This window comes from Notamacropus eugenii, chromosome 2, assembly GCF_028372415.1.
Source record: "Notamacropus eugenii isolate mMacEug1 chromosome 2, mMacEug1.pri_v2, whole genome shotgun sequence".
Taxonomy (NCBI): Eukaryota; Metazoa; Chordata; class Mammalia; order Diprotodontia; family Macropodidae; genus Notamacropus; species Notamacropus eugenii.
The window spans coordinates 345,171,746-345,191,522 of record NC_092873.1 but is presented as its reverse complement, the minus strand read 5'-3'; the positions used below and the strand labels follow the sequence as shown (position 1 = coordinate 345,191,522).

General features: G+C 37.4%; 1 protein-coding gene across 11 annotated transcripts in view; it reads right to left on the bottom strand.

Annotated features, from left to right (window-relative positions):
- Positions 1 to 19,777, bottom strand: part of MARCHF10 (membrane associated ring-CH-type finger 10) — a 204,559-nt gene that overhangs the window by 164,145 nt on the left and 20,637 nt on the right. For all 11 annotated transcript variants that reach the window (XR_011975112.1, XR_011975113.1, XM_072645887.1 and 8 more), the window contains one exon: positions 4,681 to 4,779. Coding sequence is in view for 8 of the 11 variants with exons in the window: in XM_072645887.1 (XP_072501988.1) it covers positions 4,681 to 4,779 (99 nt within the window). In the remaining 3 variants the exon portion in view is untranslated. The remainder of the gene's footprint in view (positions 1 to 4,680; positions 4,780 to 19,777) is intronic.

The window sequence follows — 19,777 nt, the reverse complement described above, 5'->3', positions numbered from 1 at the left end:
GAAGTCAGGGCTTCTACATCCCAGCCCACTCAATGCGCTCAGACCATGGAAAAGCTCAAAAAGGGGTCAGAAAATTTTGAAAATTATGTTAGAGGTCTGGAGGAAAAACTGGGAAGAGCAATTAAAGACATGCAAGCAAAGTATGAACAGCAGATCAGCACCCTGCTAAAGGAGACCCAAAAAAATGCTGAAGAAAATAACACCTTGAAAAATAGGCTAACTCAATTGGCAAAGGAGGTTCAAGAAGCCAATGAGGAGAAGAATGCCTTCCAAAGCAGAATTAGCCAAATGGAAAAGGAGGTTCAAAAGCTCACTGAAGAAAATAGTTCTTTGAAAATTAGAATGGAACAGGTGGAGGCTAATGGCTTTATGAGAAAGCAAGAAATCACAAAACAAAACCAAAAGAATGAAAAAATGGAAGATAATGTGAAATATCTCATTGGAAAAACAACTGACCTGGAAAATAGATCCAGAAGAGACAATTTAAAAATTATGGGCCTACCTGAAAGCCATGATCAAAAGAAGAGCCTAGACATCATCTTCCATGAAATTATCAAGGAAAACTGCCCTGAGATTCTAGAACCAGAGGGCAAAATAAATATTGAAAGAATCCACTGATAACCACCTGAAAAAGATCCAAAAAGAGAAACTCCTAGGAACATTGTGGCCAAATTCCAGAGTTCCCAGGTCAAGGAGAAAATATTGCAAGCAGCTAGAAAGAAACAATTCAAGTATTGTGGAAATACAATCAGGATAACACAAGATCTAGCAGCTTCTACATTAAGGGATCGAAGGGCATGGAATAGGATATTCCAGAAGTCAAAGGAACTAGGACTAAAACCAAGAATCACCTACCCAGCAAAACTGAGTATAATACTTCAGGGGAAAAATTGGTCTTTCAATGAAATAGAGGATTTTCAAGCATTCTTGATGAAAAGACCAGAGCTGAAAAGAAAATCTGACTTTCAAACACAAGAATGAAGAGAACCATGAAAAGGTGAACAGCAAAGAGAAGTCACAAGGGACTTACTAAAGTTGAACTGTTTACATTCCTACATGGAAAGACAATATTTGTAACTCTTGAAACATTTCAGTATCTGGGTACTGGGTGGGATTACACACACACTCATGCACATGCACACGCACACACACATAGAGACAGAATGCACAGAGTGAATTGAAGAGGATGGGATCATATCTTAAAAAAATGAAATTAAGCAGTGAGAGAAATATATTGGGAGGAGAAAGGGAGAAAGGGAATGGGGCAAATTATCTCTCATAAAAGAGGCAAGCAAAAGACTCATTAGTGGAGGGATAAAGAGGGGAGATGAGAGAAAAACATGAAGTCTACTCTCATCACACTCCACTAAAGGAAGGAATAAAATGCACACTCATTTTGGTAGGAAAACCTATCTTACAATACAGGAAAGTGGGGGACAAGGGGATAAGCAGGGTGGGGGGGATGATGGAAGGGAGGGCATGGGGAGGAGGGAGCAATGTGAGGTCAACACTCAGGGGAGGGTCAGGATCAAAAGACAGAATAGAAGTAATGGGGGACAGGACAGGATGGAGGGAAATATAGTTAGTCCTATACAACACAACTATTATGGAAGTCATTGGCAAAACTACACAGATTTGGCCTATATTGAATTGCTTGCCTTCCAAAGGGAAGGGGTGGAGAGGGAGGGAGGTAAAGAAGTTGGAACTCAAAGTGTTAGGATCAACTGTCGAGTAATGTTCTTGCCACTAGGAAATAAGAAATACAGGTAAAGGGGTATAGAAAGCTATCTGGCCCTACAGGACAAAAGAGAAGATGGAGACAAGGGCAGAGAGGGATGATAGAAGAGAGAGCAGATTGGTCATAGGGGCAATTAGAATGCTTGGTGTTTGGGGGGGGGAGTAGAGAAAAGGGGAGAAAATTTGTAACCTAAAATTTTGTGAAAATGAATGTTAAAAGTTAAATAAATAAATTTAATTATAAAAAAAAATAAATTATGGTATATAATATTCATGAAACCTTATCATGGCATAGAAGTAAACCTGGATGCTTGAAGGCCATGCCAGCAGAATGCCTGCTCTGCAAGGTTCTGAAAATGCTCTGAATACAGGTCCCATATAATGGGTCTGGATATTTAGTTCAAGGACCATCCCAGCTAAACTTGGAAAGGCTCATCATTAGGTTGGCCTCAAGATAATTGATTTTTTGGTCACAGTAACTCTTGAAAACCATCTGATAAATCAGACAGACTGTGGTCTGTAACCACACTAATTAAATTACAGGTCCTTTAAGTATGAAAACACAGGAAGGTCATGGAATAGTAGTATGACAACATAAAACTATAAGCATAAAAAATACAAGGAAATACTTATTTTGAAGTATTACAAAATTAAGGCAGCAGAAACATAACAATGTATACGATGGCTTTTAAAAGGAAAACAAAATTAAAGATGATGGAGCTGAAGAAGGACCCAAATGTGAAGACAGAGCAAACATCTTTAGTTTATTAATATTTGGTTCTGAACTTTGTTAATGTGTTCTCAGAACACCTGATCCTAAAAATCCTTCCCTAGATTCTATGGTTACCTCAAGTTACTTACTACCCTTTCTTTCTTCTTTCTTTCACCATAAAACTTTTTGGAAGAACTATCTTCACTTTCTTCACCTGTTTTTCTCACCCCCTCTGTAGTTCCTAACCCTTTGCATTCGGACTTCTACTCACTTCTCTACTGTCATGGCCTCTTCAAAGAACATCTAATCACCAAACTGACTGGCCTTTTCTCAGACATCCTCTTCCATAACTTCTCTGAATTACTTGACACTGCAGACCATCTCCCTAGTTCCAAGATGGCCTTACTCATCTTTGGTTTCTGTGAAACTACATTTTTCCTAGCTTCCCTTCCTATCTCTCTAAACTACTACTTTCATTTCTCTCATGACTCTCTCATTCCTCTCACCTCATTTGTTACATTCATTTAATGGCTTCTCTTCTTTTTCTTGCTCCCTCCATGCTGATTAACCCAGGGTTCTGTTCCAGGTCCTCTTTTCTTTCCTCCCTATACACTCTCTCCATTTGCAATGTCATCTGTTCACCATTTCAAGAATTACTCTCAAATTTGTTAATCAATCCTTGATTTTTCTTCCAAATTCCAGACAAGAATTTCCAAATGTCTCCTGAGTATCTCTACCTGTATACTGTGGTAGTGCCTCAAACACCATGTGTCCAAAGTCAAACTCTTCTTTCATACCTATTCTTCCTTATAACTCCCTATTTTTTGCTAATCTTGCCATTATTCTTCTAATTATACACTTAAAAATTCAGCATTATCTTTGATGACTGTTTTTTGTCCCCATCTAATCAATCTACCATTTCTGCTGCTACATTTTTTTATTCATCATTTCTTCTATATTACTGATTCTAGTTCCTGTTACTTCTAGACTGAAAGTACTATAATCACCTCCTAAATGGTTTTCTGGCCTTTGATCTTTCATTGTTCCAATCCATTTTACACACTGCTGCAAGATTAATCTTCCTAAAGCACGATCTAATCACACTTTATCCCTTCCCCATGACTTTAAAACCACCAGTGACTCCCCTATCAAACAGAATAAAAATTCCTTGGCTTGCCACCACAAGTCCTCAATGATTTGGCTCCAACCTACTGCCTTAGCAGTCTTATCTTCCAATACTTCCATTCAAATACACAGACAGAATACTCACCATTCCTAAATACACCTGGTCCCTTTCTCCCTCTTTGCACATTTTGTTCTTCTTGAAATTTCTTCCCTCAATTTCTGTCTAATCGATTCTTAGCTTTCCTTTGCTGTCCAACTTACATGCTACCTCTTTCATAAGACTTTCTCTAATTGTTACCACCAATCAGCGGTACTAGATATATCCTTTGAACTACCATAGCACTTTGTTCCTATTACAGCACTTGCATATTCTGTATTTGTATAAGAGTTATTTGTATGCCCTTATCTCCACCAACAGACAAGGTAACAGAGGTCCATAAGGGAAAAAACCATGTTTAATTATACTTTATATTCTCCAGAGTTAGCACACAATGAGTACTAAATAAAAGTCTGTTGGATAAATGGATGTTGAATGAGTAAACAAGTATCATTTGAACATCGTTCATAGTGCTCAGATCTTACCTAGGATGGATAAAACTCTTCTCAGATAAGGTTTAAATACAAGTTAACTAATAGGTAGATAGATTTAATCTAGAACTAAATAATGATATGACTATTAGTCATTAAGAGACAAATTCTCGTTCCAATTTACAAGTTTTCATTATATAAAATTATAAGGAATGAAAATGTAGTGATTTCAATGATATAGTCACTAATAAGATGCAATGCCTCCAACTTTCAGAATCATAGATTTTTCAAGCTGAAAGGTCCTTTGGAGTTCATTTTGTTCAAGACATTATTTTATAGATGAGGAAATGGACAGTGGGTGCTGATATAGCTAGTTGGTATAAAAGCCAAGAGTAAAATTGAGGTCTCAGAGTTCCTTATCCACTGCTCTAGCCACTCTACCATATTTGAGAATTTTCCAGTATCTATTATTCACAAAAGATACCAGCATTTTCTGGAATGATATCCACATAAAACAACAAGATAATCTCCTTAAAAAAGACAAAAATTAAAAACAAAACCAAAAACCTCTAAGTTACCTGTCTGGAAGATGATATACTTGAAGGTCGGGGTCTCTCAAAACTTGACTCTTGCCTACAAAATTGATCTCGTTTCTTCTCCTGTCTTCTCAGGCAAGCCTAAAGAATAAAAAAGTTACTGTCTTAGGTTTTTATTTGGTTCCACAGTTGCACCTTGGAAAACTGATTTTTTTTTTTAATTAGACCTGTGATTTCTCAGTAAGGGACTACTTTACCAGTGTAGATCAGTATATTCTCTGCAGCATATAGCCCTTGGGTGTGTGTGTGTTTATCTCCTGATGCCAAAGAAGACCATGCCATCAGAGAAATGATGACATGACTTGCACTTGACTTTGTTTTTTTTGGTTTTTTTTTTGTGAGTGAGGGAGGGCTGTGCAGGTCACCAGCCTTACTTCTCCTCCAGAGCCATCTGAATCCAGTGACCAGAGAGTCATCAGAATGACTGGAGATGACCCAGGATGAGGCAATTGGGGTTAAGTGACTTGCCCAAGGTCACACAGCTAGTGAGTGTCAAATGTCTTAGGTGAGATTTGAACTTGGGTCCTCCTGACTCCTGTACTGGTGCTCTATCCACTGTACCACCTAGCTGCCCTTCCTTTGGGTATTTAGAAATTAATTAATTTGCCAGGGATCACACAGACACAGTACATATCAACCAAATCCAGGTTCTCTTGACTTCAAGGCCAGTTCTCAATAAAACAAGTAACATGCATTTTAAGTATCTGCTGTATGTTAACTGGAGATACAAAGAATGAAACAATACCTCCTTCTCAAGGAGCTAATATTCTATTGCAAGAAAAAGCAAGAACACATATATGACAAATACATATAAAAAGAATACAAGGTAGTTGGGGGAAGGACACTAGTACTTTGGGGGATCATGAAACACTTCATGCAGAAGGTGGTGCTTGAGTGGCATCTTGAAGGAAGAGAGGGATTCTCTGGAGAAAGTAAGGAAGGAGTACATCACAGCTATGGGGGACAGTGTGCAAAAGCACACAGACAGGAGATGGAGTGCCACATGTGAGTAATAGAAAGGTCAGTTTGGCTGGATTATAGGATGTGGAAAGGGGAGTATATATAATAAAGATAAAGAGCTAAGATGAGTTCAGGTTGTGAAGGGCTTTTATCCTAAAGGCAATAGGGAGCCCCTAGAGTTAACTGAGTAGGAGAAAAACATGGTCAGATCTGAATTTAGTTACTTTGACAACTGTATAGCAGCAAGGAAAGACTTGAGGCAAGGAGACCAACTAGGAAGTATTGTAATAGTGTAGGCAGGGTAATGAGAGCCTGAATGGAGGTGACAGTGTATGAGTAGGGAGAAAGGGCTAGATCATCAGAGATGTTGTGGATGTTCAAACAGTAAGATTTGGCAAACGATTTGATATTTGAGGAAAAGTGAGAAGTCAAGGAATACACTGAAATTGTGAACCTAGGAGATTGAAAGAATGGTTGGGCCTTGAACAGAAACAGGAAAGTTTGGAAGAGGAATATTTTTTTCAGGGAGGGAGATAATAAGCTCTGTTTTGAACATGTTGAATATGAGAGGTTTCCGGGACATCTTCTTTGAAATGTCCAATAAGTAACTGGTGATATAGAACTAAAGGTGAGGGGAAAAACTGGGCCTGATTATATCAGTCTCTGAATCATCAGCAAAGAGATGATAATTAAACCCAGGGAATGGGTGAAATCAACAACAGGGAGAATGTAAAAAGAAAAGAAAGCCTAGGATAGAGCCTTAAGACACAGTTAAGGGGCATGATGTGGATGATGAGCCAGCAAAAGGCACAGAGAAGACATGATCATATAGGTAGGAGAAGAACCAGGAGAGACTAGTTTTACAAAACCCTAGAGAGAACAGAGTACCCAGGAGCACAGGATGCCTGACATTATGAAAGGCAGCATAGAATTTAGAAGGACAAGGATTGAAAGAAGACCATCAATGATGCCACATTGCCTTGGGGGTTACATATCCCCAAATCTTCTTTTAACATTGGTCATTCAATACAACCGAACCCTTTTCAAAACTCTCTCCTTAACTCTTTTCTCTTCTGACCCAGAGAGCTAGATCAAAAGAATTGTTTTTGATGAAGTTATTGTTCTAATAAATATAAACTGTTTATCACTTTGCTAAATTATGTATCTAAATAACAACTTCCTTTACCCAAATTAATGTCTGAGTAAAATCCATATATTTCTTATGAGATCAAGGTTGTTTTATATCATAAACAAAGTCAATCCCCAAATACAAAATATTATTAATAAAAGATGAGCTTTCTTTGTTATTAAGAAATCCACTGTGAAAATATTCTTCATAGTATTATTTCAGAAACAGGCTATCTGCTGTGAGTGAAGAAACCTTATTTGAAAATATAGAAACCACTAAAAAAAAGCCTTCTCCATTAAATCTGACATTTTATAAAACCTAGCAGAATTGATTTAAGAAGGTTAAGATACCATTCTTAGGAGACGCCATGTTGCAAAGTACTTTGAGCCTTTGAAGCCTTTGTTTCCAGGTTTCCAATCTTCCTTCTGATACTTACTGGCTACATGGCCAGACGAATGTCTTAACCTCTGTGGTCCTTAAAGCAACTTGCAAAACTGCACATACTTTTCTTGCATTTTCATTCTCTGTTAGCAGAAGCAGTCTCATAATGGAATTTTGAACCACTAGGGGAATGCTGTATTGTTGTTCAATTGTTTGGTGGATTCTTGATTCTTCATGACCCCATTTAGAGTTTTCTTGTCCAAGATATTGGGAGTAGTTTGCCATTTCCTTCTTCAGCTTATTTAACAGATAAGGACACTGAGACAAACAGTGTTAAGTGACTTGCTCAGGGTCACACAGAGTCTAAAGGCCAGATGTGAACTCAAGAGGATGAATCTTCCTGACTCCAAGGCTGACACTCTATCTATTGTGCCACCTAGCTTCCCCAAAGAGATAGATAAGATAAAAAATTAACACAACATCCTAGGACTTAAAATTCAGCACATGTAGCCACACATGTTAAACACCTGTAACTTTACTATGTCAGGATCATTCACACCATCAATATGGAAGAAATTTTGCCTCTTAAGTAAAATTATGAATTCCCAAGATAGAGATGCAAGACTATATGCTGCCTTGGTTGTCAAGACATAGGTGTAAGAGACTCTGTCCATAAAGGAAAAGCTAATTCTCTTTTGCTCCAAAATTAAGCCTCTTTTCATAAAAAAAAAAAAAAGTAAAATGCACGTTTTGTCACATTTCATGTCACCGAATCTATAAGAAACCTGGATAAGCCTAAAAGAAATTGGGCAGTGAACTTAATGAAATTCAGCTAATTATGGGCTAGCTCTTCTTTCTGTTCCCTTTTTTGTTTATTTTTTAATTGGTATCTGTATCTATAGGGAGCACTGAGTGTATAGTTATTTGCTCAAGACAGATGCTCACGTTCTCTTAATTTACTGTTAAGAGAAGCAAAAGAAGAAAATGCAGATGAATAGGAAGAGGGAGGAGATGGCATCAATAAATGCAGGAAAGGCCAATCCAAGTTTGTAGAAATGAATAGAATTTTTGTGGACTAAGTGCCTTTTGAAAACTATCTCTTAGAATATATGTGGTTTCAATAGTTCTTTGCCAAAAAGGGGAGGAGGGGGAGACAGATTAACTCGCACACTGAACAAAGTCAAAGAGATGATTCCAGACTCCTCCTGTTCCTTTTCTTTCTAGCTCCTCATATCATTCTATGAGTAGGAGGACAAAACAGTGGAAAGCCAGATATTTTCTAATTCTTTCTAACCGTTTTTACAGCCATGCAACTTTTCAAGTGTTATTTAAACACTGATCCTTCCTCTTTTTGCATTTAAAGCTCTCCTAAACAGTAGGAAAATAAATATGACAATAAAGCCAGGCTTATGGAATTGTAGAAATGTTCCCCAAATTCTTTAGTTTTCTATTTATGGTGAATTTGTACAGCTTTTTTGTTTTTGACTTAGAACTATCTACTGGTTATCTACACCAAGACAGCCTACTGACACTTCAAATTTTATGGGTAAAAAAAAACACTGCTTCTCTAAACTTCTCTTTCTCTTGATATTATCATCTTCACAGTAACCTAGGCTCACAACTTCGGAGTCACGTTTGCTTCCTCCTTCTTCACCCAACAAATCTAGTCATGAATCAAAATCCTTTTGACTCTCCTTAAAAAATTTGTTTCTTGATTGGTCCTCTCCACACCCTCCTCCTCATTCAGAGGCCCTTGCATTATCCCGTGTAGGTGTTTGTAACAGCGTCTTAACCAGTCTTCCTTATTCAAGTCTAATTATAGCCAATCTATCCTTCACATTTTAGCCTAAGAAAGAGTGCTCTAATCATGTCACTCTTCCATTTCAGTGGTTCTTTATTGTTACTAATAATGTATAAGTTCTTCATCCAGTCATTCAAAGCCCAAGATAATCTTACTTTGATCCTATCAAGTGGTGTTGTTAGCCACTCAACTAAATTCATTCAACAAAAAAGTTTTGGGCCCTATGGAGTCCCATGATCAACCTGGGAAGATTGTACATGCTCTATCAGGCAAAGTCCTGATGAGTAAGTGCTATAATCTCTGTATTTCTCAGGTGAAAGAAAGGGAATAAATATTTTTTAAGTATCTACCATATACTAGGCACTGTGGTAAAGTTAACTTCTTCGATCTTCACAATAACTCTGTGAGGTAGATGCTATTATTAATCCCCATTTTACAGTTGAAGAAATTGAGTCAAATAGAGACTAAGTAACTTACCCAAACAGCTACCTTTTAAACCTCAGCTCTGTCTCCCTCTGGGGAGACAGCACCAACTCACTGTCAAACAGTGTATTGATTTACCCATTCAGAAATCAGTTCTGACCCACCCTCATTCCCTACAAAGAAAAGAGTCTTATATGACCATATATCATACAATACCCTCTTCATACAGTCTATGTTCTGGCAAAACTGAACTATTTTTCCCTTCACACTTGGCTTGCTCTGATTTCTATGCTTTTGTTTCTTATTTTTGTTTTATACCACTCTCCACATTTGAAATGGACTCTTGTCTCTCTTGTCTATTGAAGTGCCTCATTTTGTTCAAAGTCTAATTACAATGCTACCTTCTCCATAAAGTTTTACCTGACTCCCCTGCAGCCCCCCACTTCATACCTCTTCCAGGTAAAAGTGGAATCAGTCTCCTCAAATTCATCATGGCACTTTGTCAGGTGAATCTTCTGCACTTATCTCACTTTTGCTTGTATCACAGTTATTTGTGTACATGGCTTTCTCCAAGAAACAAAAAGACCTAAATGAAAGCCTGCATGGGTTGCAGTCAGTAAATCTATACAATCAGAGATCCATTGAGAACAGAAGTAAATCTTCTCCTCACAGAGAGTAAACTTCCTGAGAATAGTCATCAAAGACTAGCATAGGGCCTTGGACAAGAAGGTATTTAAAAAATAAAATTTTTGTTGAATTAAGTGAAAAGGGGGGGAAAGAAGGCAACAGATATAAGATCAGTAATTGTAGGTGGCTATACTTAAATTCCATTAAGAGGAAATGGTCAGTTGGGGCCTTTTAAATATATACCTTTTATTTATAATAATTAATACCTAGATTGTTTTAACTATCATCTGCCCATGTGACAAAAACAGGTTTGGCCCTTAGTGGTTTATTTATTAATATCTTTTGTTTTTATATCACTTCCATTTCAAATAAAATTCTTTCCTACTTAGAACACCATGCTTTATCACAAAGAATAAAAAGGAAGAAAAATAAACAACTCAGCATAATTAATGAACACTACAACAAAGGCTGACATTCTCCCCATTGTTCCACATGCACTGACCCCCATATCTTGGCAGAGAAGGGAGGGAGAAAGCTTTTCTCATCTCTTCTTCAGGAACAAGAGCAGTCATTAGAATTACACAGCACTGGAGTTTTGCTTCTCTCTATTTATATTATGTAGCCATTGTGCATATCGTCATCCTGGTCATCATTTAGGTCACTTTGAATGATTTATATAAATCTTCCCACATCTCTCTGAATTATTCAGATTTCATCCACTGCTTAGTGTACAGCAACATTACATTAATGTACCATAATTTGTTTAACCATTCCCCAATCAATGAGCATTTACTCTGTTTCTAGTTTTTTGTTACTATATAAAGTGTTGCTATAAATATTTTCATGTTTCTATCTTTGACCTCTTGATGTGTTTAAAATGGCAGTGGGATCTCTAAGTCAAAGAAGTATGGGCATATTTGTCTTTTTTTTTTTTTTTAGCATAATCCTAAATTACTTCCCAGAATGGATACACCAATTCACAGTGCATTAGTATTCCTGTAAAAATTCTTTCAGCATTGACTATTATTCCCCTCTTGTCATCTCTACCAGTTTTCTGAATATGAGTGAAACTTCAGAATTGTTTTGCTTGCATTTTTTTATTATTAGTGATTTGGAACAATCTTCTTTTTTTAATGAACTTGTGTAGGAGCATTTGCAAATGAGTACTTTCTCTGCAATTTATAGTCTTAAGAAGATGCCTAGACTAGAGCACTGAGAAGTTAACCGACTTGTCTAGGGTGACACAGCCAGTATGTGTCAGAAAGCAGACCTGAACTCATCTTTCTCATTTCAGAGATCAGTTCTTTATCAATAGTAGTAATAGTAGATAACATCTATATAGCACCTACTACGTGCCAGACACTGTTAAGTGTTTTGTAAATATTATCTTATTTTGATTCTTACAACATTTGATCTACCTGAGGTGAAAAGGCTGTTATAATCCCCATTTTACAGTTAAGGAAATTGAGGCAGACAGCACTGAAGTGACTTGCCCAGGGTCACACTTCCATTAAGTTTCTGAGGCCAGATTTGAACTCAGATCTTCCTGATTCTAGGCCCAGTGCTTTATACTATCCACTACACCACCTAGCTTCCCCCACCATGCCATACAGTTTCATATGTGTTTGTTAACATTTTGCCATTCATCTTTTTAGAGGAATTTTTAAAAGTCTCATTGGACAATGAAAGGGTCATTGAACAAAGTTCAGTTGCATTTATTAAGGAATCTCTATGATCTAACACATACATAAAAGACTCTTTGTTGGAGCAGAGCTTTTATTTAAGGCTGTATTTTACTCTACTGAGTAAAATGCCTTTTTGTAACCAACAAACAACAAACAGCAGGAGCATGTATTCTCTGTACTTTTCAGGCAATTAAGTTACTGTAAATGTGGTCTGTTGTAGAGAATTAGTTACCAAATTCAGCCAGTTCCCTTCTCATATTATCATCAAGGAAACCCCAACATGCATATAAATCAATCTCATCAGAACTTTAAAAAATTAAAAAAATAAGCATGTGGATCAGTAGCCTTTTTTATGGATATTAACATCATCCATATGATTTTTTCCTTTTTTTTGGCATCTTTCCTCCCATAAAATGGTCACTCAGTGCTCTGTACTAAACTGGGCCTGGATTTCTTCAGACCATATCTGATCTGGTCCAAAAGTTATGTCTTGACTTCACTTCTTAATCATTTCTACTTCTTCAAATAGAAAATTGGGGTTTGAGGGTTAAGGTACAAATGTGGTAGTTTCTCTGTCAATGACAATAAAAATGATCAAACTACATAAAGATTGTTAATTCTTATTGATGTGACTCCCACATCAATAAGCTGCTATTTTATGCCTATTACATAAAAGTGTATTTCATTTTGATGGTGATATTTTTTCAGGGTTCACCAATTCCAGCAACTTCTCCCAGTCTTCCAGAATAAAGAAAATTATATTGGTCAATTTCCGAAGAGTTAATCAATCAACAACTCAACATTTTTAAAGTACTTGCTTGTGCCAAGCCCTACTTACTGTGCTGGGCTCTGGAGATAGTAACATAAAAACCAAAACAGTTCCTGTTCTCAAAAAGAAATTACTGGTATCTTTTGTTTTTACATTATCTTAATTTCTGAATATATCCCTTCCCGCTTCTCCTACATAGAAAGCAATTTGTTATAGCAAAGAATAAAAAGGAGTTTGGAGGAAGAACATATGAAGTGTCTAATCAAATAACAAGCATTTTTAAGCACTATGTTCTAGGCACTGTGATAGGTGCTAAGGGGGCAAAGACAAAAATGAAACAATTCCCATCCTCAGAGAAAGACAACATGTATACTCTAAGTATGTACAAAATGAATAAAAATAAACGTAAGGTAGAAGGCACAAGAAATGGGGTAATAAGGAAAGGTTTCATGTAAAAGGTGCCACTTGAGTTGATTTCTGGAGCAAAGAGGGATTCTAAGGCATGGGTAAGACAAGAGCACATTCCAAGAAGTGGGGACAGCCAGTTCAAAGGCATGGAGAAAGGAAAGGGAGTGTTGTGAAGAAGCCTGTCTGTGATATGACACAGAGCAAAGTAGAAGGAAAGAGACAAGGAAATACAAGGTAACTGGGGGGGAGGGGGGGGACAGAAGGGGGAACAGAAAACAATAGCAACTTAAAGAATGAGAAGGAAGGTGGAAAGAAAGAAGCATTTATTAATCACCTAATATATGCGAGGCACCGTACTAAGTGCTTTATTAATATTGTCTCATTTGTTCCTCACAATAACCCTGGGAGGTGGTTATTATTATGATCCCTATTTTATGGCTGAGGAAACTGAGACAGACAGAGATTAAGTACTTTCTCAGGATCACTAGTAAGTATCTGAGGCTGGATTTGAACTCAGGTCTTCCTGACTCTAGGCCCAGCACTGTGTTACCACCATTCTACCACCTCTGAGGTTTCATGTGGGAAGTAACACTTCAGCCAAACTTTGAAGGATGTTAGGGAGAGTAGGTAAGTATTAAGGACACAGACAGCCTCTAAAGGTACTGTGCTGGGAAGAGGAATGTTGTATGTAAGAAATAGCAAAAAGGTTATTTTGGCTGGACTGTAGTATGCATGAAGAGGCATGATGTTCAATAAGGCTGGAAAGACAGGATGGAGACAGATTATGAAAGTCTTCAAATGTTGAACAGAAATATGTATCTGATCCAAAGTAATTAGGAGTCATTGGGGTTTAATGAATAAAAGTGTAATACAGTCAGACTTGAGCTACAGGACTCTCACTTTGACAGCCACCTACAGGATGGACTGGAAAAGGAAGAGACTTAATTGGTCAAAGTGACCAATTCAAAGGTCACTGCAATAAGTATAAGCAAGATGTGGTGAGAGCCCAGACTGGGATGATGGTTGTGAGAGTGGAAAGAAGGGGAAAGGCACAAGAGATGGTGTACAAGTGGAATCAACAAGACTCAGCAGTCTCATTCAAGGAAAGCTTATATCTGCTTCCTATGTGTCTTGCATGTGCCTCTATGTGCATATCTTCTCTCATCTCAGCCTTTTCTATCAGAATGTCATCTCCTTGAGGATAGAGACTATGTGGCTCTTCTCTTTGTGTCCCCACCACTTGGTCCCTGTGGTGCCTGGCATACAGGAAGCACTTAATAAATGCCTGTTGGTTGATTGAGATGATAACTGAATGCATTAAAACCAATGAGATCATCAAGAGTTGAGTGTATCCAGGAAAATAAGGAAAAAAAGAATTTCTGTTAAGCACCTTATTACATGCCAGGGACTATACTAAGCCCTTTCAAATATTACCTCATTTTATCCTCACAACAACCCTGAGAGGAAGGTGTTATTATTATCCCCATTTTACAGATGAAGAAACTGAGGCAAACAGAGGGGAAGGGACTTGCCCTAACTCGAACTCTGGTGCTTTATCCACCTTTCTGTAACTTAAGAGTCCTGATGAGTTGCCTAGAACGCTAAGAAGTTGAGAGACTTGCTCAAGGTCACAGAGCTAGTATGTATGAGAAGTGGGACTTGAACCCAGGTCTTCTGGTCCCAAAGTTGGCTTGCTATCCATTAGGCCATTTTGCCTCTCAAAACAACTCTAATATATGAATGTAATATAATATTACTGGGTCCTAAGAAATGACAAATATGAGAAATTAAGAAAAAATTAAGAAAAAACATGAGAAAACATGAAATGATGCAGTATCAAGAAAGCAGAAGCAAAAAAACAAAATACACTGACTACAAAAATTTAAATGATAAAACATTAAAAAACAGTAAAACTATAATAACTGTCAAGAAGAATCTTGATCCTGAAGAACTAATAAGGAAACATACCTTCCTTTCAGTAAAAAGAAAAAGGGGATGAAGGATAGAGAATATGATATAAGCTGCTGTCAAATTCAGTTACTGGATGACAACTGATCTTGTTTAAATGCTTTCTTTGTTATAATGAAAGGGTTCAAGTGGGGTGGGGAGAAGGGAAATTACTGTAATGTAAATATGTAAGGAAACAATAAAACTTTAAGTTAAAAAAAAATAAAAAAGAAACTTCCCCGGTGTTTCTGCCACCACTATTGAGAGCCAGAGCCTGGGTCCTACTGTCCTCCAACATGGGAGAGGGAATTTAAGTAACGCAAATTTACAGAGGGTGAGAATTGTCTGTATAGGTATAAATCTTTCACATAATCTAAAAGTCATTACACTCATTCATTTCCCAAGTCTAGGCTACATTTTTCACTCTTTACTTTCCCCTCTCCTCACCAACAATGTCCACCTGTACATTGAAGCCAATGAGTATCAAAGTATACGTTGACTTGCTTTGGAGAATCTTATTAAGGTCTTCTCAGAATTACTCCATTTTCATTCTCAGCAACAGATGCTGGCACATGAGTTGCAATTATCTTAGTAGCTGTCATGGGATCATAGTTTGCTCATGCTGAAATCATGAGCATTACAAGGTGAAACCTCTGGTGTCCTCTGAAATTACTTCTTGCTGCCTTTTGTGACTCAATGAAATCAATTCTGCCAACTCTTCTGTTTGTCTCTTGGAAGGATATGAGCCATCTTTCCATTTGTTGCAATTTCCTTTTGTCTTTTGCCTTTGTTTATCTTGAAAATACCAATAATGATGTGGTTTATTTTTTCTGATAGAATGTCAATTTGTGGATAAGACAAGATCTCACATTTAGAGTACCTATAATTAAGTTAATGTTTCTAGAGTCTAAAAATGTGGAGTTCTTAGCACCCTACTTTCCAACTCTCTTTCACTATCATCATGGTGGAAGCATAGAACTGAGGGATGGTTTTAATTTTTGTTTCCCATCTATCAAGCTCACAATCTAAAGGGTCATTTTCTGACTCCTTACTCCCTTTCACCACCCCCTATCCAATTAGCTGCTATGTCTGCTGATTTTCCCTAAAAACTCTCACATAAACCCCTTTTCTCTTCTGACACTTCCACCACCCTTGAACAAGGCCTTATCCCATCATGCCTGCACAATTATAAGAGCCTGCTGATTGGTCTCCTAGCCTCAAGTCTCTTCACTCTAATCCATCCTCTCCTCTGTTGTCATACTGATCTTTCTAAAGCACAAATCTGACCCATTCCCCTATTCAATAAACTCCAGTGGTTCCCAACCACCTAAAGGATCAAATATAAAATCTTCTGATTGCTATTCAAAGATCTTCATAATATAGCCACCTCCTACCTTTCTCTTCTTGAGATTGTTATGATCAAAGAAGTCATCACATAGTGACTAACCTATTAGCTTCACGAATAACCTCTTCCAAGTGTCATTACCCAGGGTTTCCAAACTCCAGTTCTAATCACCATACCTCATCTTAGTATTCAAATACCATAATACCAAGCACGAGACTTAAATTATTATTATTATTATTATTAAAGTTAATTATTAAAGTTAATAATATTGATGACTAAAATGTGGCAGCTAGATGGTGTAATGAATAGAACACTAGGCCTGGAGTCAGGAAGACCTGGGGTTAAATCCAGCCTCAGGCACTTACTAACTGTGTAACCCTGGGCAAGTCATTTAACCCTGTTTGCCTCACTTTCCTCATCTGTAAAATTATTTGGGGAAGGAACTGGCAAACCACTCTAGTATCTTTGCTAAGACAACCTCAAATGGAATCACAAAGAGTTGGCTATGACTGAAACAACTGAACAACAACAAAAAGAAATCAAAAGGATGAGAGTTTTTTTAAAAAATATTCTGTCATTTTTCTAGCCTCATTGTCTTACTATAAACATTAACAAGAATTCCAATTTAACATTTTATTACTCCTGTCAATCAATAACTCAGCAGTATTTATGATGACTCTATCTTGTGCCAAATACTGAGCTAGGTTTGGGGGACACAAAGGCAAAAGTGTCCTTGTTCTAGACAAGTTTACACTCTAAGGGCAGCATGTACATAGTATCTACTGATTGAACAAAATAAGATACCAGTGCCTGACATATAGATGCTTCATAAATGTTAGGTGACTGATTAACTCTTACAAGACAAGTTTGAGATGAAGGAATCAGTGCTGGGGAGATCAGGAAAAGCTTGATATACAAGGTGGTGCTTGGCCTGGACTTTGAAGAAAACTAGGTACTCTACAAGGGCAGAGGTAAAGAAGTGCATTTCAGACATAAAGGAACCTGTGCAAAGACAGTGAGGTGGTGGAGATGATAGAGCGCTGGGCCAGGAGTCAGGAAGACCTGAATTTAAATCCAACCTCAGACACTTACTACCTTAGGCAAATCACTTAAACTCTTGTCTCCCACAGTTTTCCTCAATTGCAAAATGGGATCCTAACAGTACCTACCTCCCAGGATTTGGGGGCGAATCAAATGAATCATATTTTTAAAGTGTCTAGCACAGTACCTGGCACATCATATAAATGCTAAATATTATTATCATATATGAGAAAGGTGAAAAGACTAGTTTGTCTGAATTATAGCATGTACAAACAGGTCTAATATGTAATAGGGCTCAAAAGGTAGATAGAGAAGGACTATAAATGACACATAAAAGAGTTTATATTTGATTCTAGAGTTAACAGTTTATATTTCATCCTGGAGACAAAAGGTAGCCCTAGAATTTATTGAGTAGGGGATTGATATGATCAGAACCGTATTTCAGAAAAATCACTTTGGTAGCACTGTGGAGGATTGAAAAGAAAAAAAAATGTTTGAGTCAGGAGAATGATTAGGTTATTATAGTAGTGCACATTAGAGGTGATAATGACTTGACCTAGAGTGGCAGTTGTGTAACTGGAGAGAAAGAGGTATATGAGAGAGATGTTAATGGATGTAGAAATCAAGAAGCTTTGGCAACTGATTAGGTATGGAGGATGAGAGAGAATAAGGAGGTGAATATGAAAATGAGATTTCGAGCATAAGCAACTGGAAAAACGGTGGTGTCCTTACTGAACATCAGTATAAGGCATGGTTCTGGGGAGAAAAATAATGTATTCTCTATGTTAAATTTCAGATGCCTATGGACATCCAGCTAAAATGTCCAAAAGAATGTTTGAGATGTTAGAATGGAGCTCGAGAGAGAGGAGTTCTAGGAGACATCAGCATAGATGATAATGAAACCCATAAGAGCTGATGATATCAACAAGACAGAATGCAGAAAGGGAAGAATTCTCAGGACAGTGTCTTGGGGTACCCCTAAGTTAAGGAATGTATAATTGATGAAAATCCAGCAAAGAACACTGAGGAGTTGTCAAGTAGAAGGAAAACTAAGAAAGGACAGTGTCATGAAAACCTTGAAGAAGAGATTTAGAACGAAAGGGTAGTCAAGTGTGTCAAATACCAAAAGAGGTCAATTGAGATGCGGACTGGAAAAAGGTGTCCAGATATGATAATAAAGAAATCATTGAAAACTTTGGAAAAAGCAATTACAGTTTAATGACATCAAAAGTAAGTCTGAAAAGGGTTGAGAAGTGAGCAAGGGGAGAGAAACTGGAAGCAACAAGTATAGGAGTTTTACAAAGGGAGGGAGGAGGAATATAGGACAATAACTTGAAGGCATGGTTGGACCTACTGAAGATTTATTAATTTTAGAGGAGAACTGAACATATATGTTGGCAACAAGGAAAGAGTAAGTAGATAGGGAGAGACTGAAGACTGGTGGCAGGGATGATTGTGCAGAAAAATATCTGGAAAAGACAGGAAAGGATGGGATCAAAGATAAAGAGAAGAACTTCTTTATCCAATATCAGAGTAAAGAAAAGAAAATGGGAGGATGGTATCAAGGGGTTGTGAAATAGGGGAGTGGAACAGAAGACAGAGTTCATGGTAAATGGATTCTTATTTTCTCAGTGCTGTTGTTCAAAATCCACATATATTTTGGGAAGGAACAGCCTACTGTTCATAATCTAACATTCTTAATACACACATTCTCTACTCTTCTTATATTTTTTACTCTCTTGCCGCCTATACTCCGTGATCTAGCGTCATTGGCTTTCTTACTGTTCCTCAAATGAGAAACTCTCTCAACGCTGGGCATTTTCACTGACTGGCTCCCATGCCTGGAATACTCTGCTTCCTCATCCAGCTTCCCTGGCCTCCTTCAAGTCCCAGTTTAAATCTTACCTTCTACAGGAAGACTTTCTTGATCTCCATTAATTCTAGTGATTTCCATCTAATTATTTTCAATTTATTTTGTATGTAGCTTGTATATAATACATACATAATTGTTTGCCTGTTATCTCCCCCATTAGACTGCGAGCTCTTGAGAGCAGGCATTATCTTTTGCCTTTCTTTTTATGTCAGCACTTGGCATAGTGCTTGTAGCATAGCAGACACTTAAATAATAATGATAAATTACTATGGTTGTTGTTTGCTCTTGCTATACTTGCATGTAACATGTTATCTATTCTGGGCTTTAAATAAGAAATGATATTATTAAAGTGAGTAATCCTGTGGGAGAAGCAGCTAAGATTCTCCCACTCTAGTGTAAAGCATTCTACAACTTCCCTATCTGGGTTTTTATCTTCCTGGTCTTTGATTTGTAGTCATGGAACTGGGCTGATAAATGACCTATGTAAGGGAGTAGCTAATACTTTTAGGTATCTAACCACTCCAAATATATTGGGAGAAAAGAGAATTTATTAAGTGCTTACTAGGTAAGCACTTAGTGATAAGTGGTGGTTGTCCTTCATTGTGGAAGAGCACCAAAATGATATCACCATGAAAAAATGAAATTTCAGTGTGACCGACTGTTGGCTGATCAGACCAATACAAACTCAGA